Raw genomic sequence first — 26,548 nt, 5'->3', positions numbered from 1 at the left:
TAGAGCAACTTCTCAAACTATATTTCAAATCACATATTCCATTTTACTAGTATTCTTTTATGATAAAAAGACTGTTTTAAGATGTATCTAAACCAGATACATTTTAACACATTTTTACATTATTTGAATCTGTCATCAAGATGACCAAGGTAAAGTCATGGGTTGAGGATTTTGAAGATATGACATAACTACAGCAGAAATTGATAACCTATAAGAAGAAATAAAATTATAAATTAAATTTCTCAATAGAAAATTTATAAACATTTAGTTGTTTTTACTATAAAGTAAATTAATTTTCAATTAAAGAAAGGTCAGTATTGCATGCAGATTTTCCATATTTAATTTTTCTTTACTATTCATAGCATGAGGCACTGACCAGGATTATTCAGTGTAACTATAATAAAGCAAGTGAGAATCAGAGATAGCAGCGTGTAGGTTCAGATAAGATGTGCGAGGTAAATTATAATAGACAAGAAATTATATTCTTGTTTTAATTCTATACTCAAGCATAAGCAAACAAGGTCATCCTATACTCAAGCATAAGCAAACTTTGTTTGCTTATGCTTGAGTATAGGATTAAAACAAAAATATAATTTTTTGTCTACTATAATTTATGTGATAACCAAGCAAAAACACTTTCTACAGACATGTGCTGTGACAGCTTGGAAAAATTCTCACATAAACGCGATGTATACCGTATTTACTCGAATATAACTCACACCTTTTCCCCCAAAAGTAAAGTTTAAAAATCACGATGTGAGATATATGCAGGAAAACCAAAGTTTTTCAGAAAAAAAGTAAATTGATGCTGATAATTAAATCCTCAGTATTCATTATAATTTATAATTGCTCACATTATTTATAAAATGCATGTGCATTTAAATTTTAATTATGAACATTATTTACACGATAAGCCGCTCACCTTCATCATGTGACATATTTGAATCTTTAGCAACAATGCCTCTGTAATTAAATTAAAACAAACTGTTTCATTATAGCTTGTCCTTTTATCATTTCGGAATAATAAGATCACCATGATTTAAAAAAACTGAAAATGGGTATGACTTACCAAGAATCTACTATTCGCTATTGCTACTACTGGTCTCGCATATGATTGGTGCAGTATTAACAAAAGATTGCGTGCCTCAAAAAGAAAGGCAGCTGACGATTGACGATTCTATTCAACCGAATTCTAAAATATCCCAACCTTCCATAATAACATTCACTATCTATTTCTTAATGTTTTAAACTTTTTTTTTTTCATGTGCGAGGTATATGTGAAACTTTTTAATTTCTTTTTTCATAAAGTAAAATTAAGGGTACTAGATATATGCAAGGCTGAGTTATATTCCAGTAAATAATACGGTACTTATGTTCATTTTTTACAGTATTATATTCAAGTAAATACAGTATTAAAGGAATGTGCAAAGAAGCTGGAAGTTTCCTTGATCTTGTTGTCTAACAGGATCGAAAGAAGGAAAACAATATTGTTACATAAGGAATAATTAAATTCCCTTAATATTTTACATATGCATGTCTAAATTAAATAATTTAAAATGATCTCTGGATAATTTTTAATTATTCTGTTAATTCTTATGAGAATAAGAATCTTTCCAGAGAGAAGCATAGATATGTTAAGGAACTCTCCCTGCTTCAATAACCTAGTTACATTAATCTATTTTACATTACTATAGTTATGCTACTTTATTAGAGTGCCAAGTAAACTGGACAGAGGAGATGTTATGTAGTAATCTCCCTAGATTTTGCATATATACGTGACAGAATGCTGCAAGACAAATTGATATTTACAGATAGCCAACTGATAATATGATTACAGGGATGCTTAGCTGATAGAAGCCAGCATACTGTTTGGTAGCTGTTTAATTTATATATTAATGGCACAGCTCAAGGGGGGGGGGTTTAGAAAGGTAATTCAACTGTTGTCTGAATGATGCCAAACTGATGAGAATAATGGCAGAGAGTTCAGATGTGAAGTTATATCAGGATTCCAATAGATAGCTGTCTTGGCAGGTAGATGGGAATATATTCAACGATGTTAAGTATAGAGCATGTGATGTGGTCAAAGGAGATCAAACAAGATGTGTTGTATTGATGGACTTTCCTTCAGGTAGCAGAGGAGATGAAGGATCTGAGGGTATTGGTGGATAGGAAGCTGAAATTTAGGGAACACATTGCACATAATGTAGGTTATATATACATAAAGGTTACTTAGAGAACTACTAATCATATGACAATGACAAGTAGGAATAAGATGATTGATCCACTATGTAAGGCATTGATTAGGCCATTTCTTCCTCTGTACACAGATCTGGTCACCTGAATATCTGGGCGATAGGAAAACATTAGAGAGAGTACAGAGGTGAATGACTTAGACTTTCTGAAGACTAGGTTTTTTGAGTATGAGAAATTGGGGAATGATGAGGAGGTGCATTCTGCAGAGTTTGATGGATAGGATGAGAATAAATGACAAATGAGACATAAGTATTGTGATCTGCAGATCTGAGCTCCTTTGAAGAATGTTCCTTCAAAAAACACAGTCTGCTAAGTTAAAGAGATTCCAGTGTATTATTTGTATCAATTGTATATACGTTTTTACTGGACAGCTTATCTTTAAGGAGGAAAATTTCTGCAACCATTATCCAAGACCGAATATCTTAGACTCAACTGAAATGTAGAACATTTTCACGTTCCTTGACGTGATTCCAACTTTAAGTACTTCACCGTACAACATTAGGTCTATAATAAAAAAAAAGAATATGAAAATGTATATGCTATGAGTATATACTTCTCCAAACAAGAAGCATCTTTGTGTTCATGTTCCTAAGTCCATAATTACATTGACTATTCTAGTATGTCCTTATATATAGTAGTTCTTTCCCATAATGCTATGCATTATGGGAAAGGCCACTACCCAGACTGGTTTTAACTTTCATCGAGGTCCCATCAGTGGGAGCCAAAGGTGTCACACCTTATACTAAAATACTTTGGATTAGAGATAGATGTTGAAAGTTTTTTTTCACTTGGTCATCATCATCAAATTCCTGCCATGTACCCTCAAGGGGGTGTACAGGATATGATAGTACTACATGAAAAAAATTACATCATTACTAACTTCCTAACCACAATTTTCCTCCAAATCAGTCTGTTACTTGTCAAGACTCCAACATTATCAGATCTTATATTTCTATCGTCTAAGGCACTTTGTACCATATCAATCCACCTATATCTTGGTCTTCCTGGGGGTCTTTCCTGCCAACCTGGCAGAGAACACTTGTTTTGCTAATCTTTCCTTGCCCATTCTGTTCAAGTGACCATACCACCTGAGATTAGCTCTGCTAACGCATTCCTGGATGCTGATAACGTCAAGTTCTTTCCTAATATCCTCGTTTTTAATATGATATTGCCATTGATGAAATCTGTTCATGCCTATAATCTTTCTCAGGACTCTCATATCTGCGGTCTCTAGTCTTTGGTCAAGTGTTTTACTTCAGACCCAGCTCTCAGATCCATAAGGTAAAACTGGTTTGAACACTGTCTTGTATACAGCTAATTTAGTGTTCTGACTAATTTCTCTCTTATTCCATATGAATTTATTCAATTGACTTCCTACCATACCAACTTTGCTGATTCTGTTGTCTATTTCTATATTTAATTTACCATTACCATCTTCACTAAAAATCGTGTCTAAGTAGCTAAAATGTTTTACTTGTTCCACAGGTTCTCCATTCACAACACGGTTGACATTTTCAATGATTCTGCCTACTTTCATTGTCTTTGTCTTTTTAATGCTGACCTTCATACCATATCTATTACAACAGTTATTCAATTTAGTCAGAGAATCTTGCAGACTTGTAGCGGATTTATTTAGAAGTATAACATTGTCGGCATAAAGCAAAGAGCTGACATTAACATCTCCAATTTCGATATCATGTTTAATACCACTTTCCTTCATAATGTGATCCATATAGATAATGAATAACAGAAGGGATAATGTACATCCTTGTCTCACACCAGATTTAACATTAAACCATCTTCTTGTACTTCCTTCAATTCTAACTGCTGACTTGCAACTCAAATAAAGACTAAGTATTGCTTGATATAATGCCCCATTGATACCATATAACTGTAGCGTATTGAATAGCTTCTCTCTTGGCACCTTGTCATATGCCTTTTCCAAATCGACAAAACTTAAATACAGATCTTTGTTATATTCCCATGCTTTCTCGACTATTTGTCGTAAAATGAAGATCTGATCCTGACAGCTTCTATTTGGCCTGAATCCAGCTTGTTCTTCACAAAGCTTTTCTTCCACAATTCTTCTCAACCGTTTCTCAAGTATACTTCCATTCCAGGAACACTCAGTAAGGAAATACCTCTGTAATTCTCACATTCAGTTTTATTTCCCTTTTTATATATGGGTACTATGAGAGCTCTACTCCAATCATCTGGAATTCATCACTCTGCCCAGGCTTTCTGAACTATGCAGTGCAGCCACTGTAAGATTCTTATACCACCATACTTTAGCATTTCTGGTCGAATATCATCCATTCCTTCTGCCTTTCCACATTTCAAGCCTTTGATGGCTTTTTCTACTTCAAGTATGGATATGTATTCCTGACTGCATGCCTGGTCAGTGTTTTTTACCACTGTGCTGTCATCACTGCTTGTTTCATTTAGCAGTTTTTCAAAGTAATTACTCCATACTTCAAGGATATATTTTTCTCCCATTTTCATGTCACCTTTATCATCTCTAACTCCTTTTATAGCACTCATTCCTCCATTCTTAAGCTTCTTCGACAACCTCCAGAATATTTTGCCACCTTCTTGATATTTATTTTCTATATTCTTGCCAAAGTCCTCCCATGACTTTTGTTTAGCTAGTTTTACATAGTGTTTAGCTTTCTTACATTTGTCTCTGTATTCTTTAAGAGCACAACCTGACTTATTTGCCATTAACTTTTGATATGCTTTCTTCTTTTCCTGCACTGCCTTTTAACTGCCTGTGTCCACCATGGAGTTCTAATTTTTCTATCCTTGCAGACAACTTCACCACATGCTTCTCTAGCTGAATCAATCAGGCTTTCTTCAAGGTTTGCCACTGAATCTCCCAGGTTTGATTCCTGTTCTCAAACTCTTTCATTTTTTCTTCAATAATCTTTGTATATTTTAGTCTACAGTTCACATCTGAGAGCTGCTCAACTTTTATTCGCTTTAAAACTTTCTTACATGCTATTCTTTTCAATACGAAATTCAATTTTATCCTGCTCAAGACTAAATAGTGATCACTTCCAATTTCAAATCCTCTGTACAATGTAGTGTCCTGCACCAGGGAGAAAACATCACTATCAACAATAACATAGTCAATGAGACTTTTCTTATTCCTTGCCTCTTCTCTCCATATGAATTTGTGCACATTTTTATGTTGGAACATGGTGTTAGTAATAACCAGTCGATGTCCTGAGCAGAAATCCAACAGATATTTGCCATTATTATTAGCTTTGCTCTTTTCTCCAAATTTTCCCAAAATATTTCTGTGTGTCTCACAATCATTTCTTACTCTGCTTATTTAGATCCTCAACAAGGACCAACTTTTCCTTTTTCATTGTGTCAGTTGCTTTTTCTAAAGCCTCAAAAAATTCCTTAGTAGAACCTTCTGTAGGACCATAGGCACAAATAAGTCTCATTGTCCAGTTCTCCATTCTCATATTTGCCCACATTACTTGAGACTGACTGCCATTCAAGAAGATTAGCCTCGTATTTTGTATTGAATACTATGGCTACTCCTTCTTTTCCTTGATTGTCATTGCCTGAATATAACATTTTGTATTTATTGCTCAGAAAGATTTCACCAGTTTTTGTCTTTTTTGTTTCAGTCACCCCTTATTATGTCAATCTGGTACTTATCTAATTCCTCAGTTAGCTCCATTTCTTTGCCATTCAGGCTTCTTATGTTGATAGTAGTACCGATCTTTAACTCTGGTGATTTTGAGTTGGGGTGTGTTTTCGAATTTGTTACAGTAGCTGACTTTTCGCTGTTCGCCCTGGTTTCCTGGCGAAAACAACGGGGGCCTTGTTTAGCCGGGCGACGCCCCAGCCAGCATGAAATTTTGTCATGTCGTACCATCATTTTTTATTTTGGTTTAACAAATAAGAATACAATTTGGTCGGCTAAATCCCAAATTGGCAGCCCATCCTCGTTCGTTCAGTATCCAAGTAGATACCCAACTGGGTGCACCACGAGAAGGTGAGGATTGGACATTAGGTCAGAAGCTCTGGTCAGTTCTCCAGATTCCTTTAAAGGCTATGTGGAGGTCTCCTCTCAGTTATACAGCTTTGATCCTTATGCCAAGAAAAACTGATGTGAAGTCATTAGACTCTATATACAAGTAGCCCAGTCATAACATTAAAATATTAACATTAAAAGACTTTTGTATTATATTGTCACATAGCTGTAGATATACTTCATAATTCTGATAGCAATTAAGAATATTAATATTATTAAGAATATTAGAATATTAAGAAGAGGATAATTTGGTGAGTTTGGAGATAAATAGTATCATGATGTTGACCAGCAGCTGTCCATGTTTAAACACAATTAGATGAAAGTGGAAGAATAGTAGCAGCCAGTTTGATGGAGCAGTATCCATGGAAATACTTACTGAAAAGACACAATGCAGAAGAAACTGTCTATGGGAAAGCAGCTGGAGGGAATCAGTGAAAAAAGGGTCATTTATTCAACGAATATGTTTTCTGGAAGCAATCTAGCTGAGGGAAGTTTTCAGTTAGTTACACCATACATGAGAACAATATATTTATTAATAGATAACTGTGTGTTATTCATTCTGAATAAGTAACATGTAGACAGTTGAATATATTTAATACCAATTGACCAACCTTTGCCAGCAAAGGCTGATCGATTGGTAGAGCTGTAAAATACGATGCAGTAGGAATTTTTTTCTTAACTTCGCATCGACTTTTACAGAGGTTGCATATAGTATACATAGAAGGATACTGTAATTTAATGCTGATTGTGGAATTTTGTTATTAGGAATTTTGTATATAAGGTTTATATTAACTGTAACCATGCAAGTATGTATTGAAAAGGTAGGAATGTTAAACTGTGTATTTCAAGGGCAATGCCTTAGAAAGTGGCCTCATTTTTAAGTGGTTCCAATTTCAAAGAAAGAGCTTAGAAGCTTTGTTTGTAAAATGTAAAAGTGCCTTCAATTGTTTGAAGCTTAACCTAATGCATGTCTCAAGGACAGTGCAATAACAGGCGGCGAACAACTAAGTATCTCCCGCGTGTAGTGAATAAGATTGCTTTTGTGTGTTCCGGGGGAAACACACAACTCTGAAATTCTCAAACCTTAATCCAGGGACCGCAAGAGGAAGTATAAGAAAGGATCAAGAAAAGATCCAGGGGCCTTTTTTTATCTAGGTATCTAGAGGCAGTAGATCCAGTATGTAGTAGGCAGAGGCAGTATGCAGTGATGCAGGGCAGAAACGAGGACGGAAGCAGGTATGCAGAAACGCAGTCTCCTCTCGTAGTGTCTCGGAAACCAACATCGCAGGTCCGTTGGATGTCCAAAGAGAAGTAGGGAAATGTCTAAGAAAAAGTCAAACCGTAATATGCATCAAGTTCCGGGAATTCTTCACGATGTGATGGCACTAAAGAGAAAAAGCCCACATGAATGTTAAGGCCCAGGACAAAATGGCAGTATCGGTGAGTTATGCTCCAATCCCCAAAAATCCACCAAGACGCGACAGAGCTAAAGAAAAGGAAGCCCAAGACGGAGAAGCAATCAGTTTGGGTATAGTGTGCTCCAGGCCCCAAAAGCCCTTCAAGATGTGACGGTGCTAAAGAAATAAGGAAGCCCGTACGAATGTTGAGGCCCAGGATGGAAAAGAAGTCAGCGGAATGAGATAAGACATGAAAGAGCCAGTTCAGATATATGTGTCAAGAGAAGAACTGTGAGTACAACCTTTATGTGTATATTTAACATTTTGGAAGATTGACTGATATATGGCAGGACAATTCCAAAGTTAATGTGTGGTTATATGTTCTGGACTAAGAGGTAAAAGAAGTATTGGTATTAATTTAGATATGGTAAACTTGTTGCTTGAAGATATATATGAGTGGGACATTTGTAAATAAAGAGGACACATCAAAGCTGACCATTATGTCAGTATGTTGGAGTGTAAGGTTTTCTATGCTGGCTTTGAAATGGGCTGAGTTTTTTATGTGTGATGGTGTGTTGCCAGTATAGTGTGTGAGCTCTTTGGCCAAATGTTTAGCTAATTTGTATGTGGGGGAATCAATGCCATCCACTATGGGACATAATGGCACATTTTCTTTGTGTATTTTTGGAAGTCCGTAAATACGGGGGGGGGGGGGTATAGAGTTAAACGGCTTTAATCTGTTGGTAACTTCTACAGGCCAAGAAGTGACTCTTAAGGAGCCTGTGAAGTTTTCTAATTTGAGAGATGGTGGGATTGTAATTGATAGGGAGGTAAGTGGCCCGATCTAATAGAAGAGCATTCAGCTTACCTGTGTAGTCCTTTTGGTTAAGTAATACAGTTGCATTTCCCTTATCCGCTTTGGTGATAACTAATTTTTTATTATTTTTCATTTCCTGTAGAGCTTTATATTCCTTGTTTGATATGTTGGTTTTTGGTGGTCTTGCTTTGGAAAGGACACAGGCTACATCCAGTCTTACACTGTTGGCGACTTGTTGTGGAAGGTGGCGGATTGCGTGCTCGATCTGGATCATAATATCCTCACTAGGTATTTTATTGGGAGCAATGCCGAAGTTGTGTCCACGTGCCAGTGCGTTGAGTGCTTCAGGCTTTAAGGTGACTGAAGAAAGATTGATTACCGTGTTGGTAGCAGGTTTTGGAAAGACGGTAGAGTTCTTTTTTAATTTTTCGAACTTTTTCATCTGTCGGCCTCGTATTTTTTTAAATTCTTTTTCGGCAGCGGTACATGAGATGTCATGTAAAATCGACCAAAGTTCGTGGTTCGAAGTGCATGAAAGTTCATCTCCGACGGCACGAATAGCTTCATTAATGTCTGCTAAGAGCGACCGCTTGGCGGTGATTTGTTCGCGTAGCAATGCGTAGCTAGCGCAGTTATATATTCGGAGAGCTTTTTGTGACACAAACCGGTGCTTAAATTTCACACAGTTCAGGATTACTTTATTATCCCGTCAGCGTTTCAGGAATGCTAGACGATTTAATTGTCTAGACAGCTTCAATTTCAATTTACCATATTGGCGGGCCTTCCGTACGATTGTATCTCCGTGGATGATGTTGATTCTCGTAGACAGGCTTATACGTTGGTTATGCATTATTAAAACACTTAAGTAATAGAACAACGTAGTTAAGAATATAAATTAAATTAAACTTTAATAAATATTTTCCGATATTTCGGCAATGTCACATTGCCATTTTCTAAAGGAACTTACAAAAAAGTTACATGCACGTAGGCACTACAACACAGAAACTGGGAATGAAAAGATGAAGCTATTGTTCTCCTAACAGTCCTGATGGTGCCCTCTAGCGGACTAAGTAGGTGTTCTTGGCTGTTGGGCTGCAGATGTAGGTCTCCCAAATTTGGGGCAGTCGCATACACCCAAATTTGTTGAGGTTTGGAGAATTTCTCAGGGCTGAGGCTGATTCCATAAAGAGTCTTTCAAATTTGTATTTGCCACGGTGTATCACTGTAGCTTTCTTCCACCGTATTCTGTGGTGTGTATCCAGAGCATGGTCCGCAAGCCCAGAATGACTGTATTTGTGAAAACGGATGTAGTCCTTGTGTTCCGAAATTCTGATATTCGCTGTCCTGCCTGTTTGGCCAAAGTAAGAGAGTTTACAACTGCAAGGGACCTGGTAAACACCAGGTAGGTCTAGGGGAAGTGGTTGGTCTTTAGTGGAGCGGATAAGGGATGCCAATTTTCTGTAAGGTTTGTAACAGGAGGTCACGTCATGTTTTTTTAAGATTTTGGTAATCTTTTCCGAGGTGCCTCGGATGTAGGGAATGGTGATGGATTTAGAATAATCCTTGTTGTGGGGGGGGAGGGAGGGGATCTGTGGTTTGTAGGTTCTAATATTTTTTGGATTTTTTTGGGGGGGGTAGCCATTGGCTGAGAAAGTGTTGAGGATGTGATTTAGTTCAGTGTTTAGGGCCAAGTCGTTTGAACAGATTAGTTTAGCCCTGTTGTATAGTGTTTTCTCTACTCCATATTGTTGTGAGGGGGGGGGGATTGTTGGTGAATGTATCTGCCTGTATGGGTGGGTTTTCTGTAAACTGAGAAAACCAAGGATCCATTAGGTTGGCGGGTGACTAGTGTGTCTAGGAAAGGGAGGCTGTTGTTTTCCTCTTTTTCCAGAGTGAATTTGATTCTGGGGTGTTGGTTGTTTAAGTGTGTTAAGAAGGAGAGAAGTGTTTCAGAGCCATGTGGCCAAATAGCGAACACATCATCAACGTAGCGAAGCCATATGGTTGGTTTTTGTGGGGCAGAGGCTAAGGCTTTTTCTTCAAAGGTCTCCATAAAGAAATTGGCCAAGGGTGGGGAGAGTGGTGAACCCATGGCTGTCCCCTCTATTTGTTTGTAGAATTTTCCCTGCCAAACGAAATAGCCTGAGTTCATTGTGAACTGAAATAAGGCTGAGATGTCGGGAGAAAATTCAGCTTGGATTAGCTCTAAAGTTTCCAAAACCTGCTACCAACACGGTAATCAACCTTTCTTCAGTCACCTTAAAGCCTGAAGCACTCAACGCACTGGCACGTGGACATAACTTCGCCATTGCTCCCAATAAAATACCTAGTGAGGATATTATGATTCAGATCGAGCGCGGAATCTGCCACCTTCCACAACAAGTCGCCAACAGTGTAAGACTGGATGTAGCCTGTGTCCTTTCCAAAGCAAGACCACCAAAAACCAACATATCAAACAAGGAATATAAAGCTCTACAGGAAATGAAAAATAATAAAGAATTAGTTATCACCAAAGCAGATAAGGGAAATGCAACTGTATTACTTAACCAAAAGGACTACACAGGTAAGCTGAATGCTCTTGTATTAGATCGGGCCACTTACCTCCCTATCAATTACAATCCCACCAACTCTCAAATTAGAAAACTTCACAGGCTCCTTAAGAGAGTCACTTCTTGGCCTGTAGAAGTTACCAACAGATTAAAGCCGTTTAACTCTATACCCCCCCCCCCCCCGTATTTACGGACTCCCAAAAATACACAAAGAAAATGTGCCATTACGTCCCATAGTGGATGGCATTGATTCCCCCACATACAAATTAGCTAAACATTTGGCCAAAGAGCTCACACACTATACTGGCAACACACCATCACACATAAAAAACTCAGCCCATTTCAAAGCCAGCATAGAAAACCTTACACTCCAACATACTGACATAATGGTCAGCTTTGATGTGTCCTCTTTATTTACAAATGTCCCACTCAAGGAAACTTTAGAGCTTATCCAAGCTAAATTTTCTCCCGACATCTCAGCCTTATTTCAGTTCACAATGAACTCAGGCTATTTCGTTTGGCAGGGAAAATTCTACAAACAAATAGAGGGGACAGCCATGGGTTCACCATTCTCCCCACCCTTGGCCAATTTCTTTATGGAGACCTTTGAAGAAAAAGCCTTAGCCTCTGCCCCACAAAAACCAACCATATGGCTTCGCTACGTTGATGATGTGTTCGCTATTTGGCCACATGGCTCTGAAACACTTCTCTCCTTCTTAACACACTTAAACAACCAACACCCCAGAATCAAATTCACTCTGGAAAAAGAGGAAAACAACAGCCTCCCTTTCCTAGACACACTAGTCACCCGCCAGCCTAATGGATCCTTGGTTTTCTCAGTTTACAGAAAACCCACCCATACAGGCAGATACATTCACCAACAATCCCCCCCCCTCCTCACAACAATATGGAGTAGTGAAAACACTATACAACAGGGCTAAACTAATCTGTTCAAACGACTTGTCCCTAAACACTGAACTAAATCACATCCTCAACACTTTCTCAGCCAATGGCTACCCTCCCCAAAAAAATCCAAAAAATATTAGAACCTACAAACCACAGATCCCCTCCCTCCCCCCACAACAAGGATTACTCTAAATCCATCACCATTCCCTACATCCGAGACACCTCGGAAAAGATTACCAAAATCTTAAAAAAACATGACCTGACCTCCTGTTACAAACCTTACAGAAAATTGGCATCCCTTATCCGCTCCACTAAAGACCAACCACTTCCCCTAGACCTACCTGGTGTTTACCAGGTCCCTTGCAGTTGTAAACTGTCTTACTTTGGCCAAACAGGCAGGACAGCGAATATCAGAATTTCAGAACACAAAGACTACATCCGTTTTCACAAATACAGTCATTCTGGGCTTGCGGACCATGCTCTGGATACACGCCACAGAATACGGTGGAAGAAAGCTACAGTGATACACCGTAGCAAATACAAATTTGAAAGACTCTTTATGGAATCAGCCTCAGCCCTGAGAAATTCTCCAAACCTCAACAAATTTGGGTGTATGCAACTGCCCCAAATTTGGGAGACCTACATCTGCAGACCTTCAGCCCAACGGCCAAGAACACCTACTTAGCCCGCTAGAGGGCACCATCAGGACTGTTAGGTGAACAATAGCTTCATCTTTTCATTCCCAGTTTCTGTGTTGTAGTGCCTACGTGCACGTAACTTTTTTGTAAGTTCCTTTAGAAAATGGCAATGTGACATTGCCGAAATATCGGAAAATATTTATTAAAGTTTAATTTAATTTATATTCTTAACTATGTTGTTCTATTCCTTAAGTGTTTTAATAATGAAGTACATGATAGCTTTGCTGCATGTGTTTTTTTATGTATGTACAATGTATGAGATATTTTAATTCTTAGCTTAAAAATTTTGAAGAGCCAATTCATTGATTAAACTGTATTATTGCATCTTAGTTTAATAAATATATGTGTTATGTTAAAGAATTTGTATTCACTGATCCTTGATCCAATAGTGTTTCTAAATAAAATGTGAACCTGTGTGAAAATTTAAATAAGAGTAGCCAAGACTGTCAATAACGCTTGAGATAGATCTAAAGAGACACTGCAGGTAATCCTAATTATATTTAATACCCATAAAGGGGAATCTTGGTGGCGCAGTCGTAACATTAAATAAATTTTCCATGGTTCCCAAAGTATTGGAAATTAGGTAACCTGTAGTAACTTAAGAAAAAGTGTAAAGCATAAGATTAGAGTATAGAGTAATAAACCAATTAAAGTAAATAGAGTATAAAGAGATAAAGAGAAAGTAAAGATATATAGAGAAATTAAAGTAAGAGAAGATAAAGTAAATAATAGCATAATATACAAAATGGGAACAAGAGACATACGTTTACAGAGCCTCTGCTACTAATGACTCACACAAAAAGTTAAGCATGTTTGAGCACGGTTAGTAGTTGGAATCGTTTGATGCTGTTGGCACACTCTCCCTCGATGAGTCTTTGGGCTCCCTGGAGGTGTCACATAATAATAATAATTGCAGACTTTTTTGATTCAATGTATTGTTGATCATCCTCAGTGTAAAATAGTTTGAAATCAAAAAATTAAACAACAATGAAGGTAAATGAATGGAATCTCTCCTTATAGGTAGTTGTGAGACAGCCAGGTAAAAAACAATACTATTAAGATTAGTTGAAGTGTATGCAATTATAAAAACTTATATAATTAAACATTATAGTTCTAAGTAACAATTTCCCAGATTTTTGACATAGAGAGTCCTTTGTTAAGGTCAAGATTTGGGCAATGCTGAAGTACTTAAGAACTTTCTTTAAAAAGATGTTCATATTCATGGGAACATCTATGTAATAATTTGGCATCATTCCAAAGGATCGTGTGGCTAGTATTACAATGGACTCTCTACGGCAAAAATCTGAGAAATTATTATTAAGAACTATAATGTCTAATTATGTTTTTTTTAATTTAATTATTTTTTTTTATAATCACATGCATACACACTTCAACTGATCCTAATAGTATTGTTTTTTACCTGGCTGTCTCGCAATTGCATATAAGAAGAGATTCCATTCTCTGCATACCTTCATTGTTTAATTTTTTGATTTCAAACTATTTTACACTGATGATGATCCACAATAACGTTACTTATTCAGAATATGAGAACAATATGCCAAGGCTGGGCAGATCTGGAATTCTATAAGAAAGACCTTGTGTTAAGAGTTGGGCAGATGAAAAGTAATCTACACAATGAGAAGAGCAGCTTGTTGGATGCTATGGATGCAATGTGTTTATGCTAGAACAGGTTAGAAGTGAAAATCAGTCCAAAAAGAAAAAGAATGATCATGGTTGATAAGCAGAGTGTTATCAAAAGTGAGAAAGAGTAAGGCAAGGTCTTTCTTATAGAATATAAGATGCTTTAATGGCATTAAAATTTGCTAAATTATTATCACCCCACTTGAGAATGGCTAGACGATTGGTGTTTAAGGCACTGTCATAGAAGATCTTGAGGCTTGAGTCATCTGAGAAGCACAATATTTTGTGAATGATGAAGAGGAATGGAGTGTACTCAGCAAAGCTATGAATAAGAATGGATATAGTGAGATAAGATCATTGATATATAGGAGAAAAATGCAGGTGTAAGCACGGTGTTGGGGTACATCAGCACTAATAAAAAAAATCATATGAGAGGAACTCATTCTGAACAGAATAAAACACAGCATCTGGTATTAAATATGCAACTGAAAAGTGGGTTTGGAAGACAGATGTTGCATAACTTACTGTCTATTAAAAATGTTAAAAAATGTTGTAGTTAAATTAGAAGAGAATTTTTTAACTCACATGAAGCTGCTCAATATCTGTTTAGTGTCGTCATTCACCCTAGAGTTGGCAAAGCTGATACTAGAACAGTATAATGCTACCCAAGCACACCACTTCAGCTGAAAAAATATAAATAAATAAATAAATGCACACACACGCACACACACTTACACATGCAACTGTTTATTAATATAATTTATGCATATATATAATTATTATGTATACATAATTTATGCACTTATACTTGCATAGGTGTTATATGAAAACTGACGCTTAATTAGGTATGTTCTGTAGAAGGTAGCGGACTAATCTATCTCTTGTTACGAATCAAGCCATTTAATATAAATACTCTTCCCTAATTTTACTTTACAGATTCTATCCCAGGTCTATATATTTGGTGTTTTGCTATGCTAGACAGACACTTAAAAATTTTTCTAGAGAGTTGGAAATAAAACTTTTGGGTCTTTGCAGTCCTTAATTCAAACACTACAGCATTTGATTTTAGAGAATTGCAAAAACACTTGCAATTTTAGTTGCCAGTTTCCTCTAAAAGTCATAATGTAAGCCAATCATTTTCACTTTCTTCTCTCCTTTTTATCTCCTTTAGGGTTCAGAAATTTATTTTTCTTTCTACATGAAAGACTGTTTTTTTTCCCATAGTAATTAAAAACTAAACTTGTCGTATCTTATTTCCCTTCTCCAACAGTTATTTGGTCATCATTGTCGTAACATAACAAACTGATAACTTTTAAGCATTTTTCTTTCTTTCTACATGAAAGACTTCATAAATATCTGCTTTCAAGTTCCAAAAATGCCTAATTTCTCTCTCAGCAATATTATAGGGTTCTTTTCACTCCATGCATGCTCCAACTACAATCACACTTCCAGTTTTTTTTTTTTTTTTTTTGTTAGTCATGAAACGATAAAAATTAGTTGCCATTACATGTTCAAGTTACTGCACTTTACATGAAAATGGTAAATCTCGCATACTTGAAGTGTGTGAGATGATGTAAGTTTTTCATATCATGAACACATTTAAATTAAATTACAGTTATCATTTCTAATATATAAATTTTTAATGAACACATTCATTTAGTTTTAGCATGCAGTTTTAGCTCCTTTCCTCTCTCTCTCTCTCTCTCTCTCTCTGGTGTTTATTAGATTTTGTGTTAATGCCTCCACTCGTACTTTGGACAAAAATGACATTTGGTTGAAAAACGAGTACAAGAACATTTATTTTATATCAACAATAATAAACCTGAAAAATCTGACCTTGCTTAGCATGGAGTAGACATTGATCATAATATCCTCTGGTCCAAACTCTTTACATTGGTAACAGTTTATGTTATTTCAAGTGGTTACTTAAAGAGAGTGCTAAGGCACTACTACACTGCCCAAGCTTAAATTGGAATGACTGCCTCTCTATTGCCAAGATTTGGGAGTATTATCCTCATAAATGGCAATAGCAAACAATAGTGTGCTCTCCCCCATTTTTCTTTTTAACACAATGCCATGTCATTCAGTCATTTTATTTATTTAAATTTTGTTAATTTTTTTTTTTATTTCAAATCATTTTTATTTAAGTTTTAGCTTTAACTGTACTCTCATTTTATTTTGTAATCACCCATATGGTGGCATTCTGGCATGTGGGTCAATTCTGCAAATGGGATTAATGTTATTTATTTGATTTTATGACTTTATGATTATGCTGATGTACTGATAATCGCCCATTATTTTCTGGCCAAAATATATGCATTAACAAAAATTATCCTTCTTTTTATAATGTCACTAGTGCCATTAATCAGAGACTCAACTATGGCTATGCAAGCCATAGTTGAGTCTCTGAATGACTAATAAATACTATTTGATAGTGCTTACAATTGTAGTGAAGGAATTAGATTAAATTAAATTGAATTAAATAGGAACTTCTTGCATAAAACTATTTATATAAATAAACTGAAAAATGCTGGGTTTCTTGACACATATATATATATATATCTTTTCTTCTTACACACATGCACGCAGCACACACACAAAGTTATAGTGCTTTTTTAAATGGATCCTACATGGAGTTAAGGATTAACTAGAGGAGATCCACCATATTACTAAGTCTGTCATAGATTTAAATATGATTTTCATACCTTCATCATCAGACCACACATACTGAATATCATGCTAAGCACATTCATATAATCTGGTGTAGGATCATCACCTGGTGCACCTGGAGTGCCAACTGCAGGAGCTTTATATCTACAATAAATATATATTTTCAAAAAAATCTAAAAATAAAAGACTGCTTATAAATGAATATAAAAAGAAATATACATATGTAATAAAATTTTGTTATACTATAACAACTAAGATAGTTTGATTATATGAATTTTCAAATGAAAATTCACTTTAAATTCATTATTACTTAAGATATTTTAAAAGGAAAGCTTCCTAAAAGTTTTTCATATCAAATCAACTACTTTTTTTTAATTAAAAAAAAAATCTTTTTGCCTGCTCTCTGAAACAATGAGAAGTTAGCAAAGGATATATATGGGTAGAGAAACAAATGTTTGCTTCTAGATCAACTTTACAAATTTTAAGAAATGTTCTGATATATGAAAATATTCAAATGATATTTTCATATTACAGCCTGGAATGATAAGCAAAACTGCAGCTGAACGGCACTAGTTCCCAGTTCCCACATGAATGCTCCTTCATCTGAGCTCATTGCTAATGTAGTATATAACTACTTAGCATGTACTACATTAGCAGTGTGGCTGCACTTATGTGGCATAAACTATAAAGTGGTAGAATAGGTATTGAATTATACAGGAATTACTTATTATCAGACCTCATCACGGAAGATCTTACAATCATGCACAAAGTTCATGAACAAGTTCCTAAAACTCATTCACTGTCTCCACATTCACCAAACTCTTAGGTAATGCATTTCACTAACCAACCAGTTATATAAAAAAAAACGTGCTTGTCACTCCACTTGCTTATTCTCCTTATACAGATTTCATAGATGGTCACTTTCCCTCCATTCTATGACAAATCTCTCCTACATTAATGTGGTTATGTCTTACTAACTTATACATCTCAATCATATACCCTTCTCCTGTCCACAACACTCTTCAAATTATATTTTCGAAACCTTACTTCACACCTAACATTACAGAGACTAGAAACTGTAGTCAATTATCTCAGAATCCTGTCCAATATGTCCTCATCCTGGTTGAAAAACCATGTCACCAAATCTGCACAGAGTAATCATGTGGCTTGATCAAGGCCTTATACAGAGGAATAACCACCTAACATCTACATGTTAATGTCTATGTTATCAACATAATCAATTGTGATGTCTTCACAATTTTAACAACAGATCACCTAAATTTTAGATCTTTGTCCAACATTGTCTCCATTATCTACATCCTGAACCATACTCCAATTATATACTGTATATCCTGTCCTTGCTTTCTCAATGCTAAAAACACCTTACACTTTGCAACAATGAACTATAAATTCATTCACTTATCCACTCATTCAGTTATTGAAATTATCTTATAAAGCCACAATATATGCTCTATTCCAATCAGTTCTTTCAATTTTTCATCACCTGCAAACAACTGAATATTCCCATTTAACCACCCAACCAGACATGACACATATTTCTACCAGCCAAAATTTGAATGTGAAGTGTCCATTAAAAAACTGCAATCCCACTGAAATAGCATGGATACAAAGTGTAAGATAATTTATATATTTCAACCATATGAACAACAGGGTAGTTAAACTTCTCCAATATCATTAACATACAAAGTTCAACAACAAATCAGCCTTCCAAACAGACTAATAGAGTATGTCATTCCCTTCCAAGATACTGCTGCTCCCCACACTTCCTTATACACAACTGGTAATAAGACAGACAATTTCCTGTCCAACTCACTAATCAATTATCTAACCCCAAATTTAACTACCAATTTGTCATGTGTTATTAAAAGACTAGCAAAATCTAAATTTATTCTAATATATATTCAGCAGCCTGGCCAAATGGATCTGTTACCTTCTTATAAAACATAAACAGACTGCTGAAACATAATCTCTCTTTAGCAAACACCTATGAGAACCACTACTATCAACTGAATTCTTGCTTTACTTTCACAAACCTCTCTAACTTAAAACAAGTACTAACACCAATAAGCAGTGTCACTTTTTGGAATGATAACATTAAGGGGGGGAAAAAAAAAGATGGGCTTTCCGAGGTCTATAAGCCAGAAGTTCCTTATAGGCTTAGTAAGCTTTCCCATTTACAACCTCCCCTCACCCTCTCTCTCAGTAGTTTTCTATCTTGCTCTCTGCATTCATAGGCAAATCCTTTTTTGCATATTAAGAAGAACCCTAAGGATTTTTAAAACAAGATCAGTTCAGATGATCATAATGATTTACTTGATTTAGTTTCCTAAATCTAATATATACTTTTTTTACTAATATATACTTTTAGAGGTCTACAGTACAAGCTTACTATGAATAGACAAGAAGATTTGTTAACATCTGCATTGGTGAACATAAATATATTCACTACTGTTATTATTATTATACCATGGAGTCAACACTCATCATGAGAGGCCCACTCAACCAGCAACATGTCTACCATAATGAGCTTTGAAGTTATCTATACTACTTGCACTCACAAAACACTCTGGCAATGCATTCCACTCGTTAACAATTCTCCACATACTACTCCCCCTTCTTCACCACATCTTTAAACAACTTCCAGGGATGGCCTCTTGTTCTTCCCATCTTAACACCCACTCTTTTTATAATTTCTTCTTATTAATCTGAAAGAATCCCTTAACTAGCTTGCAGGTCTCTATCATATCTCCTCTTTTCCTCCTATCTACCAACACTGTAATCCACATTCTTTCAAACGCTCTTATATACCAACACTTTAGAGTCCTGACACCACTTTGGTTATTTGTCTTTGGACCCTCTCTAGTGTTTCCACATCACAATGAAAACTAGGTGATCAATCTGGACACAACGGTCCATATGTGGTCTGACCAATGCCTGATATAGAGGCACCACCTCCTCCTTATCTCTACATGTCAAAGTACTTTTTATCATGGCATCTATATGATGTGCAGTCTTTGCAACACATGTGATTTGCCCTCGCAACTCCAGTCCACTGTTCACCATCACTCCAAGATCCCAAATCTCATCCACTCCCTGAAATACAGCTCCACCAATACAATATGCAGCCTTATATCTCTGTATCCCAAAGTGTAATGCCTTGCATTTATTAACATTAAAACTGCAACCCTACTCATTTGTCAAGGTAAAAGTCTAATTTTAAAAATCCTTAGGGTTCTTAATATGCAAAAAAGATTTGCCTATGAATGCAGAGAGCAAGACAGAAAACTACTGAGAGAGAGAAAGAGAAATCTTCCTATAGAGAATTAAACAGCACTACTCCTGATAACTGTTCCTAACTTTGCATCATCGACAAACATTTGAAGATCCCCAGTCAATCCACATGACATATCATTAACAAACAAGTTAAACTCTTTCAACTACAATCATAAAATCCACCTTCCTTTTTTTGTGACATGGCTCCATTATACACAACTTGCTGGTATCATTCAGAGAGCCAATCTCTGATCCATCTAACCAATATTATTATTATTACAGGCAGCACAACTTGAAGGAGTTCTTAGACTCATTGAGGGAGGCCCTAAACATCATGTCAAGAACTATTCAGCATTTGCGAAGTATCTATCATACTTTACTTTGAACTAATTCACAGTCATGGCACCCACAACAGACTGTGGCAACCTATTCCACTCATTCACCACTCTCCAAGCAAAAAACCTAGTTCTAACACCCTTGCTAACTACACTCTCACTCAGTTTCCATGGATGGCCCCTAGTTGTCCACCACCACACCTGTTGTGTGGTGGTGTTGTGAAAAATTTCTTTTGAATTAATCTTGTAAAAACTCTTCAGCAATTTGAATGTCTCAATCATATCACCCCTTTTCCACCTATCAACCAGCTTCTGTAACCCACAAATTTTCAACCTGTTCTCGTAAGGTTAATTCCATAGACCTGCAGTGACATCTTGGTCACTCACCTCTAGATCCTCTCCACTTCCTCCCCATCACCAAGAAACCCTGGCACCTAGATCTGCATGCAATAGTCAAGATGGGATCTTATCAAGGCTCGATAACATATACTATCTATTCCTATCCTCTGCAGTTTGTACACCAACATATTATGTGGTAAAATGCTTTTGCAAAGGCCAAGAATATCACTGTATATGATTCTCCCTTATCCAACACATTTGTCACCTTAGTATAAAACAAGCAGATTGCTAAAACAAGACCTGCCTTTCACAAATCCATGCTGACAATCATAGAGAATCTTATGTTCATCAACCCAATCATGTATTCTATTTCTAACCAATTTTTCCAACACTTTGATCACAAATACAGACCAGTGGTCTATAACTGGATTTTCCTTATTACAACAATTCTGGATTGGCAGACCATGCTTTGAATACCCTTCACAAAGAATAACATGAAAGAAAACCAATGTGCTATGAAGCATTCTCTTATTAACCTTAATAAGTATGGCTACATTAATTTTCCAAAAATTTGGAAGACTGTTATACTAAAATCAACTCCTACACAAATATAGTACTTATTTTTTACAACATTTAGAGGGTGCCAAAATTACAACTTTAGATCTTTTGTGCACTACAATATTGTTTCATTTACTCATTGTCGCATGTAAACTGTAAAATGTTTATTCTGAAGATGTTGGTTTGAATTCCATTGAAATATAAGCCAGTTAATAAATATCTTTTAGAATTTTGTTTGTTTGGTGTAGTAATACTGTTTTAAAATAAGTTATGAATACATTTAGAGGAAACTATGAATTTAATAAAAAGATTTTTCCTCACTATTATCCAACTCTCGATATTCAATTTGGCTAGATAAGTTTTACCAACAAACCACAAAGAACACAGCTGGGAAGTCCTCTATCCCAATGCATGGTAATTATTTTATGGTGAACTTTGGACAGCATCGCTTCTGTACATTCTTCCTAAGACAAAGTTTGATACAAGTATACTGATAATACATTTCCTATTTGGAATGGCTCCACATTTGTAATGATGATCAATGAGTCAATCCAGGCATAGAAATTCACTTTAAAAATGTATGAAAACCTTCATTTATCTTTTATACAGGGTGGCCATAAAATATCTACAGATGTCTTTGGAGACATCTGTAGCTAAAACCAATAAATGAAATGAGACCAAATTTTATATTGAGACTTTTGAAGGCATGGGGAGATGATTTCCACGAAAAAAAGATTTAGTACCAAAAGTCAGCGAAAGGAAAAATTTTGGTGGTGGCAGTCAAATATTTGCAGTAAACGCAGGTAAAAAGGATTATGCAAATTTTACCATGTGTACGTGACAGCAGCACCACCAATTCCACTTAAAAGGGATTGGGAACATTCAGGCAGTTATTCGAATGACTGACGAATTGTGCTCAATATGCGTCCTACCTTGCCTCAGTGTGCTTTACTTGTTAAGTTGTTTTACCTTAAACAGTGCAATGCCGTAGTGGCCCTTCGGGAATTTAGAAGCCTTCATAACCTGCATATAGGTCCTATGTCAACTGTAGCACTGAGAACTATGATAAAGAAGTTTGAAGAAACTGGATCACTAGGAGTTAGACCTGGCAGAGGATGGAAAGCAGTGCAAGAAGTGACAGTAACAGACGTTGCTACTGCAGTGTTCGATGACACAGGGAGCAGTACTGGTCCAAGCGCTCGTGCCATAGCTCACAAACTTGATATGGCTTATGGTACAGTCTGGAAAATCTTATGGAAAGTGCTTCACTTCTATCCGTATGAGTTCAGTCATGTGCAAGCACTAACTACCACAGATTATGATAAGCGCATGACCTTCGCGCTAATGTTTCTTGCCCGAATGGAGGTCAACAATGACTGGTCATGGAGAATATTGTGGGGTGATGAGGCTCATTTTTATCTGAATGGGTCGGTCAACACTCACAAGTGCAGAATTTGGGCATCTGAACATCCCCAAGCGATCCGGCAAGTTCCACCGCATTCTCCAAAAGTAACTGTGTGGTGTGGATTCACAACCGATTTCATAATAGGACCATACTTTTTTGAGCATATTACCCCTACAATTCCTGTAACCTGCTCCATTACTAGAGAGAGAGAGATTTATCGATGAATGCTGGAAAATTTTGTCATTCCTGCATTGCAGCAAAGACAATGTTTGGACTCCATAATTTTTATGCAGGATGGAGCACGGCCACACATCGAACGTTCAGTACAGCGCCTTTTACACCAGCATTTCAGTAACGAGAGAGTTATCAGTCAGTTCTTTCCGATGGCATGGCTACCTTGATCCCCGGACATCACTCCATGTAACTTTTGGCTATGGGGGTATTTGAAATCCGTTGTGTATGCTGGTGGCGTTCCCAACTTGCATGTCTTGAAAGAGAACATAAAATGGGCTGTTATGAACATCCAATCTGACTCCTTAAGCTCAGCTGCAGAGCATGTCGCACACTGGATGCAATTTGTTGTACACAAGAAAGGTCAGCACACTGAAAATTGTGTATGTGGTCCAGTGAACCCTGATTCTGATGAACAAGACATTATTTCTTCTGAGTTCAATCACTACATTAATTTCTGTCTCTCTCGCAAATTGTTGTTTTAGTTTAATTATTATTATTATCATTGTAACGGACCACATATCCAACAGGAATGAGTGACACAGCTGTCGCTTACACCATCAAAATGTTATTATTCCATTTTATCTGCCTTTAATGTAATTATCCACTTGTTTTCGGCTCTGCCAGCGCCAAAATTTCCCCATATTGGCGATTTTTGGTACCAAATCTTTTTTTTTGCGGAATTCATCTCCCCATGCCTTCAAAAGTCTCAATATAAAATTTGATCTCATTCCGTTTATTGGTTTTAGCTACAGATGCCTCCAAAGAGGGAAAGTTATTTTATGGCCACTGCGTAGATCACCTGATTCTTCATAAACCGAATAGAGGTTTCAATTTTCAATCTATTGGGGGGGGGGGGGAAACAGACAGTGCCATTGCATCCATTTACAGTCTCATCATCGATTTTTGGTACCAAATCTTTTTTTTTGCGGAATTCATCTCCCCATGCCTTCAAAAGTCTCAATATAAAATTTGATCTCATTCCGTTTATTGGTTTTAGCTACAGATGCCTCCAAAGAGGGAAAGTTATTTTATGGCCACTGCGTAGATCACCTGATTCTTCATAAACCGAATAGAGGTTTCAATTTTCAATCTATTGGGGGGGGGGGGGGGAACAGACAGTGCCATTGCATCCATTTACAGTCTCATCATCGTCCATGTTAAAAATTTGATAATATTAAACTCTTAGTCGACAGAATTCTTTCTCAGTGTCCATTAAGGATTTATTTCTTCAAGAAACATGAGTCCTTTATCAGCAATCATCAGCAGTTATAAGACTGTCTTCCTCCTGTCAGGAAGAATATATTCATATTTTCATCCCTTATATCAAAGGTGTATCTTTTATATATATATATATATATATATCAGTGGTGCCATGTGTCCATTTCGATTGGATGTTCTGTCGTGTAGCTTATGCAACCTGCACTACAAAATTCATTTCAGTTTAACTGTACGATTGCATTTTTATTGATGTATAAAAGTTTTAAGAGTGCATAGTGCATCAGCACTCATATTAATTGGTCCAATGTAATTAAATGTAGGATAACTTTGAATACTTTCATTTATCGTTTAATTGCAACCAAATCTGTGTAGAGTGGGGGACAATGCATTTGTTTTAAGATATATTAGAAAACAATAATGAAAGAGAATGCTATATTTGGTTGTTATATTTGAGTAATTCAAATATAACAACCAAACAGAGAACACACGTATGTCTGTTAATTAGGTGTGTTCTCTGGCCAATATGACTATTTTGTGGAGGAAAAAAAAAATCCTGCTATCTCTATATGAGATCCGCTAACTCACTTTCAAATGAAAAAGCACATATAAAGAGCCCTCTCATCTAGATGTGAATCAAACTCAGGTCTTCGCCAAATGAAGGACACATGCCCATTGTTTTACCAAATGCACTATGAAGGCAATGCATGACACTTTTTCACATAAATTATCCATATATCATTAATTTGGTTCCTTCACATACCTATATTAATTAATAACCCACCAACTTAAGCAGAAAATTCAATTCTGGTACAAGAGAACAGCTGACCTTATTTATTATTTATTTATATTTCTTATGTGCATGTATAAAATACTCACACAGCCAACATTCAGGTTAGTCTCACTTTCCTGGTCCCCCCCCCCCCAAGAGCATGGTCCCATTTAATGATGCTCTATACTCAACCAAACAACAGGAAGCTGAATTAAATAGTTTGCTGATTGCAAAAAAAAAAAAAAAAAGAAATGAAATAAATAAAAACACAAATTATTATTATGCGTCACCTCCAGAGAGTCTAAAGATTCATCGAGGGAGAGCACCTACTTGACAACTCTCTGTCTCCACCACTCATTCAATCCACTAACTACAGCAAACCACATCATCTACACCAATGCCATCTACTGCCCACCACCACTAGTATTTTTGCAGACAATCACAAACATCAATGCCCATGGTGGGATGCGAACCTGCAGCCTTTTTAGCTGGGAGCAGATTCACTAACCACTTGGCCAATCTGGCTGGCTGATGGAAATGGATTTGACACATACTGTGAGTGGACTGCCAGAAATTTCTAGAGTGGCTTTGAGTAGGAGGAAAATGGAAAGGCCTAAATTAACTTAGCAGAGAATGACAGTAAAGGAAAGAAGCCTGGCTGGCTGGAAGAGCTGGAGAGAAGCCAAACTGATGGGTGAGGGCAGAGGCATCTGGAAGAAATGGATCTCAGCCTTGTGTGCTATGAACATGACATCCTTCAAAGTGTATGATTATGTAGGAGCACTGGATTATTTCAAAAAAAGTTAAAATGGTTATTTACAAGTAATCAACAGTAAATCTTATTTTTTTTAAAAAAAATACACAATATTTCAAATGACTGCAAAAACATTTGTTATCAGCTGAAGTCCAGTGGAAAATCCAGCTGCTCGCTCCACCCCTTAGGTGACCACCAACAAAACGATAAATCAAAAAACTGGGGGAGTAAATGCAAAGCAAAAGGTAAAGTTGTCGTTAACAGTTAAGTAAAATATGATGAAATTACAAATTTGTCACAATTTGGATTGTTAAAACAGCTACAGGACACAATGTAAAATTATACCAGTCAATAAAGATTTAAAGGGAAAAAAAAATCCAAAAACGTGTCCTGTAGCTGTTTTAACTTAAAATGTTTAACTTGTTTTGCACTATTAAGAGAATATAGATATATATGTGCGTGTGTGTGAGCATACTATTACCTCTGAATTTTTTCTGGTCTTCTGAGATCGGAAGAATTATTAACAGCTGTAGACATTTTTGATAGAGTATATCCAAGTCTAATTTATGATACTGAATTTCTCTCACACACGCAAAAAAAAAAAAAGTTTAAAATAGCTAAGCTGAACAAACAAATAATAATTTCTTGTTACACACTCAT

At 36.3% G+C, this 26,548-nt stretch overlaps 1 protein-coding gene across 1 annotated transcript; it reads right to left on the bottom strand.

Annotated features, from left to right (window-relative positions):
• On the bottom strand, positions 1 to 26,548 carry LOC150108575 (PAT complex subunit Asterix). The gene is made up of 4 exons (XM_090416016.1): positions 26,370 to 26,548; positions 17,018 to 17,126; positions 14,898 to 14,995; positions 1 to 208 (listed from the first exon to the last, which is right to left on the bottom strand). The coding sequence occupies exons 1-4, from the start codon at positions 26,423 to 26,425 to the stop codon at positions 136 to 138; spliced, it is 336 nt and encodes a 111-aa protein (XP_090272142.1). The 5' UTR covers positions 26,426 to 26,548; the 3' UTR covers positions 1 to 135.

The sequence above is a fragment of the Typopeltis vanoorti genome, chromosome 3 (assembly GCF_054136105.1).
Source record: "Typopeltis vanoorti isolate ZY-2024b chromosome 3, IOZ_Tvanoo_1.0, whole genome shotgun sequence".
Classification (NCBI taxonomy): Eukaryota; Metazoa; Arthropoda; class Arachnida; order Uropygi; family Thelyphonidae; genus Typopeltis; species Typopeltis vanoorti.
This window is presented reverse-complemented; position numbering and strand designations above follow the sequence as displayed.